Source organism: Seriola aureovittata, chromosome 10, assembly GCF_021018895.1.
Source record: "Seriola aureovittata isolate HTS-2021-v1 ecotype China chromosome 10, ASM2101889v1, whole genome shotgun sequence".
Lineage (NCBI taxonomy): Eukaryota > Metazoa > Chordata > Actinopteri > Carangiformes > Carangidae > Seriola > Seriola aureovittata.
The window spans coordinates 10,865,092-10,878,011 of NC_079373.1; the positions used below are offsets into that span (position 1 = coordinate 10,865,092).

Below are 12,920 nucleotides of genomic sequence, written 5' to 3' on the forward strand. Positions count from 1 at the left end.
GGACCGGCTCATCGGTGGGTGGGTCTGGAAGGTGGCAGTACCTCTGGCCGTCCTCATCATACTGATACAGGCGAATGACGCGGCTGCGGCGGGCCGGACAAGGTGGGGAGGACCGTGCTTCTCCTCCTCCACCTCCCATGATGTCATTTTTCACTGCGTCCTCCTCTTTATTACTGCCAGTCTCCTCGTCTTCTGTTTCTGAAGATGATGGTTGAGAATTGTCTTCCTCCCACTTCTCTCCATCATCTCCCTCTTTCTCCTCTTCCCATCCTACCTCCTCTTCCTTCCTCTCATCTCTCCCTTTTTCCTTGTTATCTCCTGCCTCGTCCTCACTTCTCTTCTCCTCTTCATCCTCCCAGCTCCTATTCTCCTTCTTGCCTGCCTCCTCCTCTCTCCATTCCTTATTTTCTTCCCTGCTCTCTCTTCCATATTTCTCCTCACCATCCTCACTATACTTGTCTTCATCTGTTTCAGTCCGACTCCTTCCACCTTCTCCTGATAGATAGAAACTACTGAACTCCACCTCCACCTCCTCCGCCTCCCTTTCACAACCTTTACTCTTTTCCTCCAGACTTCTTCCTCCATCCTCCTCCTCCAACCTTCTCTCCTCCTCTTTCATGTAGTCACATCCCTCCAGATATGCAGGGGTTTCCTGATGCTCCTCTCGTTTGTGCCTGAAGCTTCTCTGAGGTTTGGCAGGGGGAGATGAGGTTGTTGACGAAATTGTCGTCTCCATGGTTATGTTGTCCCGCACCTGTCCCATCTCAAAGGCCCTGTTGTCGTACATGGGTGGCGTGGTTGTCATGGTGACCTCAGAGCCATGATTCAATGTGTCAGTTCGGCATCGTTGTACCCTTGTAGTGACTGCCCCTAAACACCTGAGGGGAAATGAGTAGGTGGGAATTTGTAATTACTATTTCTTACATTCAAGATATCTGCTTTATCATTTTGATCATTTCTAACAGAAATATGAATTGACTTTTTTGTGGTTATAATACTTTAATACATTAATATCTGGTTCCTTTGAAAATATTTTATTGGAAGTGAATGTAAAACTAGCCATATCATTGTTTAAAGCTACACTTGACCACTAATGTATCTTCACTCTGGCCAGTAGAGAAGAAAAGTGTTTTTTGTACTGAGATACTAAAGATTTCAATCTGATGGCCTTTTCATGCATGTGCATGAATGAATGATGAATAAATATGGGTAAATGTTTGTGCACCCCCAGGCAAATTATATAGTGAAGTGAAAACACTGAAAAACTTCTCCCTGTCTGTTTTCTGCATGGGTTGTATTAACTTCTTTTCACTTCAAAAAGCAATAAAATATGTAATGTGCCCAAACTTTTGCATCCAACTGTAACATTTCTGTCTTCAGAAATGCTTTCTCGTTTGTACTTTCTGTTTTCTTCCTCTCGTTCTTTTTGGTTTGGTCTTTGGTTTGCGACATTAACAACATGTTACTGGCAGGGCTGGTAAACATGTACATGGCCATTCAAGCAATTATTAAACAGTTCCCTCTTGCTCAATCCAGTGCTGCGAATGTGCAACATTGTCTGGTTGGAGAACCATGCAGTGAAAATCCATAATATCACAATCACCACACCAGTATATCATAATTTAGTATGTTTAGACATGCATGGATTTCTTTTAGATGCAAGAAGTCAAAAATAACCATACCAGTGGTGGAGCCTATTTACTAGAAACACAGCTCCCATATTTGCAAGTTCTCCTGCTGCTGTGATTTGAACTTTCTCCTTTTTAGGCATCCAGTGGCTCACATTTGTTTCAGCTCAATATGAAAATTAAATCAATAAGCAGACTTTTTAAATGTGTTTGAGTTATGTAATAAATCATAGTAAACATCAAAACACAAGTCTGCATTAATTTTGTCACAGTAACTATACCTAATCATTATGAGGCAATGCAGTGCAGCTGTTTCAAATTAGTCCGAAACTACAGTGCATTACCACACACAGATAATGTAACATGGTCAAACATTATGATGCTCACTGTGATAAATTTCACCAGTCAACCAAGTTTCAAGAGTTTGCTTTCAAAAGTCTTGATTGTCATCCTGTTAGAAATGAATGGAAACCAGTGGCTGCTTTGAACGGTAGTGATAATACATCCCCATATCTAAAACTGCTGAGCAAGCATTAGAGCATGGTCAGCAAAGATATAAAGTGGTATTTTTAGAGGAACGTATCCTCTCAAACTGACCATACTTTCTTTCAGTCAATAATGTACAAAATTATCAAATTACTTAATTTCCTGGTAAGTTCAAAGTGGAAAAATCTAAAGATTTTGAACACTCCCCAAACAGCATTATTCAACCATTCACCTCCATTTTCTTTACATTATTCCTCAGTCTGTCAAATTGGATTAAATGGATTAAAGTCCTTGTGAAACTTTGATGACTAATAGGACATCCTGTTTTGAGCATTTAATGACAAAACATCTGCCAAATAATTGAACAAAATTATTGTCAAATAAGGAATATGATCCCAGTATGAACAAAAACTGGGGTGTAAGGGCCCTAAACGCACCTGAGAACATGAGCTCTGCTCAGAGCTCCAGTGCTGAAGCCCAGCACAAACGTCAGCAGCACTGATGCTGCCACAGCTCCTGCAAACTGCCCATCTGAAACTCCTGCCTGCTTCTCCTTCCCAGGCCCGACATTCCTCCTGAACCTGACGGTATCACAGCTGCTGCGTTGCTCATATTTGCCACGGTCTTGGTTCTTGTTAAAACCAACATGGAGCTCATATGGCCACAGTGTAGTTCCCTCTGTGTGCTGCAGGAGGCAGTAGTACAGGCCGCTGTGAAGACTGCTGCTGTTGGGGACCACCAGGCTCCCATCATGGTGCATAAAGACAGGGTCCAGTTTACTGTGGAAACCTGGGGTTTGGAGGTCTCCAAAGGGGGTGTGCCAGTACTGGACCACACCTACAAATGAGAGGAGGAGCATTTACACGTGAGACGAGTGTGACAGCCATGCAGAAACTGAAATTAAAGGATAAATCTGGTGATATTCTACATTTTTCATGTTTGTGCCTCACATGCTCTGTGGCCACCAACATGTCAAAGTTGGCGGTACGTTCATGTGTTGACTTTTGAAAGCTTTTGTTTGTGACAGCCACCATAAATGTTCAAATACTGTCAAAGATCAAAGCATGTCATGCTATCCTAATTCATACAGCTGCCATTTTTTTTTTTTTAATTATTATTATTGACAATAGGAATTTGAAAAACATCCTCTTGGACAATCATACACTGGAACAGAGGACAGCTTTCCTAAAGCAGTATTAATACTGAGTGGATTACTTAAATAAATAAAGTACATTTCATTAAATTGCTCAGGTGTGGAGGCAGGACTCACTCTGTACTGTTTTCTCTGTTTGTGTTCATTCACTTTACTGACCTGCATTCTTTCTGTCTCCACAGTTTAAAGTCAGCTCTACCTCTGGATGACCTTTGACCCTGCAGGTTGGTGCAATGGTCAGAGTGCTCTGTCCAGTAGCTGCTCTTTGTGGATTTGCTGAGCCAGCCAGTAGAGCAGTTAAAGTTAACCACCTGGTTAACATTTTGAACCTGTAGAGGAAATAAGAGTCAGATGTCTTTTTATGGTTGAAGTGCAGTAAATAGCAAGAGTCTGTGACAGTTGGATTCACAGCAGGACAACAGGTAACAACAGAAACTGTTGTATTTAAAACTACACGAATCAATATTCTTATAATGACAATGAAATAAATGAATATGCGTTCTCTGCTCATATCAGCATCATCTAGGGGGACAGATGTTTCCAAGCTCTGATTAAAAACCCTCTGTACACGACCTGCTCTAAACAGCACAGAGACAACATTAGAGGCTAACAGTTAAAGAGCAAGATATTTTTCCCACTGGAGACCAAACAGAGGTAAAGAGTGAATATTGGACCTAAATTCATCATTTGAACATAAACACGACTCCAAATGAATGCTGCTGTTGCTCTGTGTATGCTGGATGTGTAAATAGACTATCGTTAGCTAAGATGTTTGCCATAACAACTCTATATATACCATACCATATTATTAACCATATTATAAAAGATGTTGCTATTTCAGATCTTTAATCTGGCCGTAGCAAAAAAAAGATCAAGTCATGCAGTTTAAGTGACCATAAGATAACGTAAAAGAATCTGACTGATTCTGCCAATTGGGAGGGATTGAATCTGTCAATTTATATAAAAATATATTTTCAAAATTTCAAATTCACTAAATTTGCTATAAAGGATTTTGAGTTTCACAAGCCATGCTCACACAGAACAGCATCCTATGTATAGAAGGCAGTGTAATGCTTTACATAGATAAATAAGTAAATATATTCGCCTTTCAGCAAATGTGTCAGTTTTGTTTTCATCCTGTCATTTGATGTTTTTGAGTGAGTAGGTGAATTGGTTCACAGTGCAGCTCTGGGAACAAAAACAAAACCACTAAAAAACTTCACAGTACAATATAATGCATGATCTGTCGTAAAAAAACGTGATGGTACATACAGTATATAAGTTTTAAAGATGAAGCTGAGAATCTGTCATACTCTATGTACAGCCTATGTACAGAGTCCGATATTTACCTGTAACAGCTTGAATAATTTCTTCTAAATGCAGCCTGGTTATCCTTTTTTGGTGCGTGAACACACACTGATGGACATGTTGGTGTTACATTCTCCTCTCGAAAAGTGTAAAGTGCAGTTCCTCACATGACACTGTGGATGTCTTCTGTTCTGATGATGTTAAAGATTAATAGCATCACAGAGACAAGAGGCATTACTTCATAAAGTCACCTGCTTTCTGTACAACAGTAGTTCTCAACCGTTTCAGCTACAGGTTCAGTAGACATGTCACTGCCACTAGATGTTGCACTACACCAGCAATATGACCAAAGCAAATACTTGGCCCCCCCACCCATGTTCTCAGTCAGCTGGGTGTTAAAACACAAGAAGCAAAACTGAATGAGGTTAACCTTAACAGAGGGTGTATGTGCCTTCAGTCACCGTAGACTTTTGCACTAGAGACTTGAACTCTGGGAGCACGAGGGCCAATGAGAGAGCTAACAAAAGTCAATCCAGCCACAACCATTAACCCAGTTAGCATCACCACGATAGCTAGTGATATCAATAATTGCTGAACAAATTCAAGACAGGGGTTACAGCAAGTTAGCTAACATTATAATAACAGACATGTAATATTATGAACATGTCACGTTACTTAGATATCAAGAAAAAGAAGAAAAGCCAGTTCCAAGCTGGTAAAAACTTTATGGCTGTCTTAACAGGCCAGATTCGAATTTCAACCCGTAGTCCCAGTGGCCAGTCCGTCTGTGCTCTGGTCTAACCTCTTTCTTTGTGAAGGCCTTTTTAGACCAAATGTGGTTTCTTCACTTGAGGAAAATTCCTGAGGGTCTTTTCACCTGAAGCCTAGCGCACAGTGTCTCCTCACCTGTGAGCGGTGCCTGTGTGCAGACGTAGGTTAGTGATTTAACAGGGAGGGACTCACATGCACTAACATGCATGCTGGATACCAAAACAGAGAAGCTCAAATTTCAACACATGGGGCGTAAATTCATTCTCTCCTCAGGATGCCATTACTATATTTTTGCATAGAAAACCATTGTTTTGCTGATATATTATTGTTTAAAATCTCATTTATAGAACGCTTAAGAATAAAGTAAAACCCTGTGGACAGTAAAGCTGAGTTTGGACAGCTTGATCACATACAGTAAATATGCCCCTGTGTTCTTATGTTAAAGCACCAGTAAGTAAAATATATGATGCAATTGATACATTTTGAAATTCTCAGTTAAGTTCATTATTATAAAATGGCATTTTATGATCTTTATTTATATAATAATATTACAGTGTATAGAGTTTTATTGGTGTTTATGTCCATGTGGTTGGCTGAAAGATGAAGTGGCAGGGATTAGTAAAAATTACATTATAAAGTGTCATTCTGGAAAATGCTATTATGAAATAAAACAGACTTTTGAAAAGGGGCACTTTGAAATAAAGTCAACATTTAGATTTCACAACTCTTTGCTTCATTTATGTATTATAGTTGATTAATATGGTTATTTCATAGTGTGGTGTTTATTTAGTCAAAATTGAAAACTTTGGGCCTCCATAGAAATTATGAACATTTTATAACATGAGGTTATAATATTCTGTGGTACAACAAACCAGGTGAGTTTGCAAACGCTCAAGTTGAATCCTTGGTGCCTTTGAAGCATTTTGAGGCAGATGGTTTGAGCGGTGTAACAGAAGGTCCAGCAGGGGGCAGTACCTCTCTAGTGTGAGCTCCTGCTCCGAGGTTGCAGGAAACGAGAAGAAGACGGGACGGGTCGGTCTTGTTGTTGTCGGTCGTCGTCCGCAGCACTTGTGCTGTGAAAATGCGCATCGAAAAGTGTTATTTCTGCTCCGGTCCGGTGTACCCTGGACATGGGGTGATGTTTGTACGGAACGACTGTAAGGTATGGTGCTGTCTTGCTGTTTAATTAATCATGTTACTTTTAACAGTAGCTCATGTTTGACTGTCAGTGTCGGCTCGTTAGCTAGGAGGCTAACATAACGTGCTGGATTCACTCACGTGGGTCGACAGAGGGTTTTAGGAGCTGACAGACAATAAATAACTCAGTGGTAAACCGGATTTACAATGTGGGATTGAAGGATATAACTTAAACTTAATCATTTATGATATTTTAGACCCACCGTTTTTTAACAGAGCTAATAAGAATGAAGGACATAAAGCAGCAGGGCCTAGGTTTTGGTTGATGGGGTGATTTCGCCCCCTGAAGGCTTGATGTGAAAACAACTTGGAAGAGTACCCTGTTGGCAAATCATAAACAGTAAACTCAAAAAATCATATTGTCCTTTCTAAGCGTTTAAACATTTGTTGAGATTGTGCCAGCGCCATTTTTATCCCATGCTTCAATTTTTTATGCATGGTGGTTTTAATAGCTGTCAGACACACAGTGATGTACATTTACTTAAGCACCGTACTTAAGTACAATTTGGAGGTACTTAACCTCAATATTTCCAATTTCTGGTACTTAAAATTCTACCCCACTACATTTTTGATTATTAATTCAAAATACAAACAACGAAGATATTATTTTGTATCGTTATTAAGTTACTCCACAGTATCTGAAGTCATTAAAATGATCCCTGCTTTCACTAGATGGAACTGTGCCGTACACATTAATATACACATTAATTATCCTCCAATAATATAATATATATTTTTGAAATTGGTCATTCGGCATTGTATTTACTTTTACTTTTGCCACTTAAAGTATATTTTTATGCTGATACCTGAGAGTGAGTACCACCGCTGACACAGTTATAACAAAGGCAAAACACAAGGGTAGTAGTATTATATTGTATTTTATTGTGTTGTAAAACATAAGTTGTCTTTTCTTCAACTTCTATGGTGTTACTCAAAAATGAGCTGTGGTATAAATATGACATCCTGAAGAGAGTTTTGAGGCTGATACTCAATTTGAGACTTTTGAGGATACTAGTGAGACCTTTTACAGTTGAAAAACAAACTTTCTCTCAGTGCTCTCTAGACAAGGCAATGTCATTTTTAAACTACCTCAAACATGCCATTGGTCTTTCTTTAGTTTCTTGTGACTTATCCGACAACATGAATGCCAGTACTGGTGTGTCTGTGATGAGCTCATATGTGCTGATGTACCGGCCAACATGAATAAATATGTATAAAGAGAGAGTTTGTTATTTTAGACGAATGTAAAGGCAAATCCTTAACGCTGAATGTCTCTAGTTTGTAACTCACTATTGTAGAATTTTGTAATTTCACAATCCAAAATCATCCAAAGTTTTACCTGTTTATATCAATTCAAACTCCTGTGTTTTCTAATGGAGTTGAATTGTTAATTATTTGCTTTTCTGTCTCTTTTGAATAAATGTAGTCATTCAGATTCTGCAGATCAAAATGCCACAAGAACTTCAAGAAGAAGCGTAACCCAAGAAAAACCAGATGGACCAAAGCATTCAGAAAGGCATCAGGAAAGGAGTTGACAGTGGTGAGTTGATTATCTATAAGGCACTATAGACTATGTGTATATACCGTCACCTCGGTGACATTGATTTGTTTTACTGTTACTTATCCACAAAATATATTGTCTTACAGGATAACGCTTTGGAGTTTGAGAAACGCAGAAATACACCTGTTAAATATAACAGGGATCTGTGGGACAAGACAGGTAACAAATAAATTTATGTCTCGGAAGTATTTTTTGTAAAACATGGTTATTTGTTTTTGAGCAGTTAATTTATGTTTCACTTTTATCTTCTACAGTGGAAGCAATGAAGAGGGTGGAGGAAATAAAACAGAAACGACAGGCAAGATTTATCATGAACAGGTGAGCAGTTTATTTTGTGTAAATGCTTAAGGGCAATTTTTTTTAGTTCAGCTACTTTGTGGTAAATATATTTTTTTAATTCAGGTATTTACAGGAACTTTTTTTCACTGTTGTACTTAACTGTTTTTTGTCTCCACTTCCTAGATTAAAGAAGGGCAAACAGTTGGAGAAAGAAGAGGCCATCAACGAAGTGAAGAAAAATATTCACCTTATCAAAGCACCACATGCAGGTAAAGAGTTATCAGAATCACTAGTTGGCCAAGCTAGATACAAGAATCATGTAATTATGTACAAGAAATTAAATTCTGTGACATTGATTTTAATACACACATACCTAAGGGTGTGCACAATGTACAGCACCATTCGAATGTTGAGAATATTAAAAACAAAAACAAATTGCAAAAATTTTCAGTTCTGCATAATGATTGTCTTAAAGACAAGTCTGTGATTTCAGCATTGTTTAAATTGTGTCTTTTTTTGCGTTACAGGAAAGGCCAAACAAATGGAAGACAAAATGGTGCAAAAGTTACAAGAGGACGTCGACATGGGGGATGAGGATAATTAATCTCATGCCCAAGGGGTTCTTTTGGTGGCGTGAAAGTGGAGAGGAAGTTGACCTTGTATTATATTGTACTTTTGTTATTTCCAAATGGCCGGTGATGGATACAGTAATGCATTGAGTTTTTAACTGATATAAAAGGACAGAAAATATTTACCTAACAAAGATCTGCCTCTAAAGCAGCAGCAATTTACCACGTCTCCCAGTCATTTTTTTTCCTGTGTGGTAGTTGGGACTCAGTCCTTTTGCATAGTTTTAAGTTTAGTTTAACAGAAATGCAGAAAATGCTAGGAGGTAACCAATGAGAAAAAAACATTTTTTGGGAATTGCTTTTCTTCTGTTTCTTATTTTTTGTGACATTATACCTATTATATACATATATATGGCTAAATTAAAACATAAGTTGATGCCAAAATGAATGGTGGATTGAATATTTGTAAGAAACAATACGCCGTTTTACTTTTGTGTTAATTTGGATTTTTGCTGATAAAACCTTAATCTCTGATGGTTGTGTTGGCATGAAGAACATAATGGCAGAAGGGAAGGTTATATTGTATAATGCAAGCACATCCAGTGTGTAACCTATGGTGTAAGTGTAGTGCATTATATGCCATAAGCAAAAACAACTGTTAGGCTATGTTCATGATTTCCACATTTGTCATCCAACCACAATTTAAGTAATGAAGTTATTTGTATCTTAAATTAGCAATAACAGACAAAAAATTTGCACCCCCCAAAAATAAAGATACAATTATAAGATTGTTTACCATTTTACTTCACATTTTATACCAGTACTTGTATAACAGGTATAAAATTTACAAAGATTATAAAAAAATAAGGTCTCTGGGGTTTTTTTCACCAGTTTTTATCCAGAAATATGGAGCTTTAACTAATGTTGTGAAAAGCTATTCTGATGGCTTTGTTATTACCTATGACAGCAAATTGGCTAACTGAATCTTGATATGTAACACAGTTGAGAAATACTATGAAAAATAACAAAAGCATAATCTTTTGTCTTCTTTTTTAACAAATTAATCATTGAATAATTTCGATTATAATTAAAGATTTGGCTGAAGCAATAATGAGTCTCTGGAAACTTTTAAATAGGAAGTTTTCCACATGAAATATTCATATTGGATAACAAAGTTGATTTTTTTTCAGTGTATTATAGGTGTTATGTAGATCACTGTCCATGCACTATCGAGGGTTAAAAAGCATGTGAAAGCCTGAATCAATGTATCTAATCATCTCAATATATATTATTCAAATATAACATTTAGAGGCCATATGAAATATGAAAGTATATAAAAGGCATTATGTGAGCCAGAAACTATTCTCACTTGTTCAGTCCACGTTTTACTTTTCATACAATAAAAATGGTTTTTATAGAGGAAAATTGTCCGTCCGCTTGACAGACGTTCATGTCACAGATTGTCATGTGATGCTTATGATCCAATCTGGCATCTGGCATCGATTCACTGGCCTGTTGCTGGTCAGGCTGCTGCCGTCGCCCGCCTCGTCGCTGTCTGTGTAGCCTTTCATCTTCCACAAGACCTGTTTCAGACGGCTACATCCACAGTTTTGCGAGCACAGCAGAGATTCACAACAGCTATGTCTGAGGAGGCTGAAGAAACGAGGATTCCGGAAGATCAGCAGGTAAACTGCAACAACGAAAATTTGATTTTAACGAGTTATCCAGCGCTGCTAGCACGTCAAATCTGGTAAATTAGCAGGCGGCTAGCATCAAGCTAGTTAGCCAGTAGCTACTCTTGGCTAATGACATAAACGATGCTACCACCAGTAATTAGCTAATTAGCCACCAGCATTTGTTGATAAAGCAAAGCAAACACCCTGCTGTTTTGGAGTCAATGATTAGCTTGCCAAAAGCATTTATAAAGTGAGCAGTACCTTAACTAACATCGGTTAATGCTTTAGCTAAACGTGCTAAGTTAAATGGTAAGATTAATGCTAGTGCAAACACCAGTTGGGAGTTTCCCTCATGGCGGCGAATGCATATTGTGAAAAATGGCTTGTAAATGTACTAGCTGTAACTGCTTCTGCTGTCAGAGTTAATTTTTGACGTTCAATAACTGCTGGTATCTGTAGTCTTAAAGAAACTTCACAGTTTTTCAACCATCAGCTGAGTGCAGCATTTGCCATCCATACACTCTGTGCTCTTTCAACAGGAAATGGATGACAAAGTAGTCAGTCCGGAGAAAGCAGAGGAAGCCAAACTTAAGGCCAGGTATCCTAACCTCGGAGCCAAGCCTGGAGGCTCAGACTTTCTCAGGAAAAGACTTCAGAAGGGGGTGTGTTTCAGACACAAACTAGGTACTCATTTAAATAATAGCAGTTTTGCAATATTCTCACCTTATGTCTTCTCGTTTGTTCAGCAAAAGTATTTCGACTCTGGTGACTACAACATGGCCAAGGCAAAAATGAAGAATAAACAGTTGCCATCAGCCCCAACGGAGAAGACTGAGATCACAGGAGGCCACATCCCAACACCTCAGGACCTGCCTCAAAGAAAAACTTCAATCGTGGCAAGCAAACTGGCTGGTTGATGGTTTTATGTTTACTAAATTGTTACCATTCCAACCCCCTCTTCACATCTACCTGCCGTTTACTTTTTTGTTTGTTTTTCACCTTTGTATGTATTCTCTAAGAACAAGTTATGTACCAAGCCAAATACTTGAGAAAAATTGGCAACTGTCAGGCACTGAATTGTCAGTGAGTTAAATCCAACCAATTAGTAGTGAAAGATGTTTCTCAAGCCCTTAAAAGACTGAATAGTGATTGATTTATGAACATGATGTCACTCGTAAATACGGATGGATGTTAATGCTGTCTTATTTTCATAGAACATTTTCACTTTTAAGGATATACGCCTTCCTACAAATGCCTGTCTAACAGTAGCTGAATAGCCTGTGCAAAGGAACTGTTGTCATCACCACAAAAGAATATTGTCAATGATAATTACAGAGGCAAAAATACTAATGAGTTATGACTACAGAGAAAATGTTATCAGAGTTTGCTTTGTTGTATGTGTGAAGTAGAAGTGTAATTTACAGATATGCCTTTCAGTTTGAAACTTTTGAGTGTTCACCCGCTCATGTGGAGGCATGTCCATTTAAACAGTGAAAATGAAGTAATCATGCTGTTTTTTTTTTCTTCTAAACCTTGATTTTGTTCATGTCCCCTCCTTTCCCTTTAAAGCAATTTGATTATGTGCTTTCGAAGTACTGAAGATTAGATCACACACACTTTGTAGCCAGTTGTATTTTAATTCATTTTAGTGACATTAGTTTGCCAAGACTTGCTGCTGGTTTTCATCTCATCCTGACCTCTAAAATGGCCTTAAAAGTAATGAACCGTTGTTCCTCTTGAGCAATATTTGCTCCCTCAGTGAGAATCTTAGTTGTGAATCTTGCCTGAAATGTCTGTCACTGTCTGACTGGAATCACTAGGATTTTATGGAAAGAACCTCCCTTGACATGTCTGGAGTGTGCATGTGCATTTACTGTGCAGTCACACTGTGCCATTTGTTTTGTAAATAAAATAGTTTTGCATAATATCTTATAAGTACACTTACTCAATTGAATGTGTCCTTGCATTTTTTTTTTTTTTTTTACAACCTATCATTACTAAACAACAAAACTACAAGCACTAAGAAGAGCCTTGTTTACATTATACTGAGGTAAAAGCCTAATTATTGCTCATGGAAAAAAAACTGCCTTCATCCATGGGTTGGGTGAGGTGTAAAAATGCCAGTATTTATTCATTTGTTCATACTTTGTATGGCAAATGTGACCCATGAAGGAAGGCATTTTCCATTTTGAAATGAGTCTTCCTCCTGTGCAAAAAGTGAACCAAATGGATACTAAATGACAGCCTATGTTACTTGATTAACTAAAGCTTTTATAAAAGTGTAGAGCTGTT

The 12,920-nt window shown here is 38.1% G+C and overlaps 2 protein-coding genes across 2 annotated transcripts; both read left to right on the forward strand.

Annotated features, from left to right (window-relative positions):
- Positions 1–6,352: 6,352 nt before the first annotated feature.
- rsl24d1 (ribosomal L24 domain containing 1) lies at positions 6,353–9,738 on the forward strand. Its single transcript, XM_056387717.1, has 6 exons — positions 6,353–6,508; positions 7,970–8,083; positions 8,191–8,263; positions 8,359–8,422; positions 8,567–8,652; positions 8,911–9,738. The coding sequence occupies exons 1-6, from the start codon at positions 6,428–6,430 to the stop codon at positions 8,985–8,987; spliced, it is 495 nt and encodes a 164-aa protein (XP_056243692.1). The 5' UTR covers positions 6,353–6,427; the 3' UTR covers positions 8,988–9,738.
- Positions 9,739–10,476: 738 nt separating this feature from the next.
- Positions 10,477–12,555, forward strand: arpp19b (cAMP-regulated phosphoprotein 19b). Its single transcript, XM_056387718.1, has 3 exons — positions 10,477–10,637; positions 11,168–11,290; positions 11,375–12,555. Exons 1-3 carry the CDS (start codon positions 10,593–10,595, stop codon positions 11,543–11,545), a joined length of 339 nt encoding a protein of 112 aa, XP_056243693.1. The 5' UTR covers positions 10,477–10,592; the 3' UTR covers positions 11,546–12,555.
- The last annotated feature ends 365 nt before the right edge of the window (positions 12,556–12,920 follow it).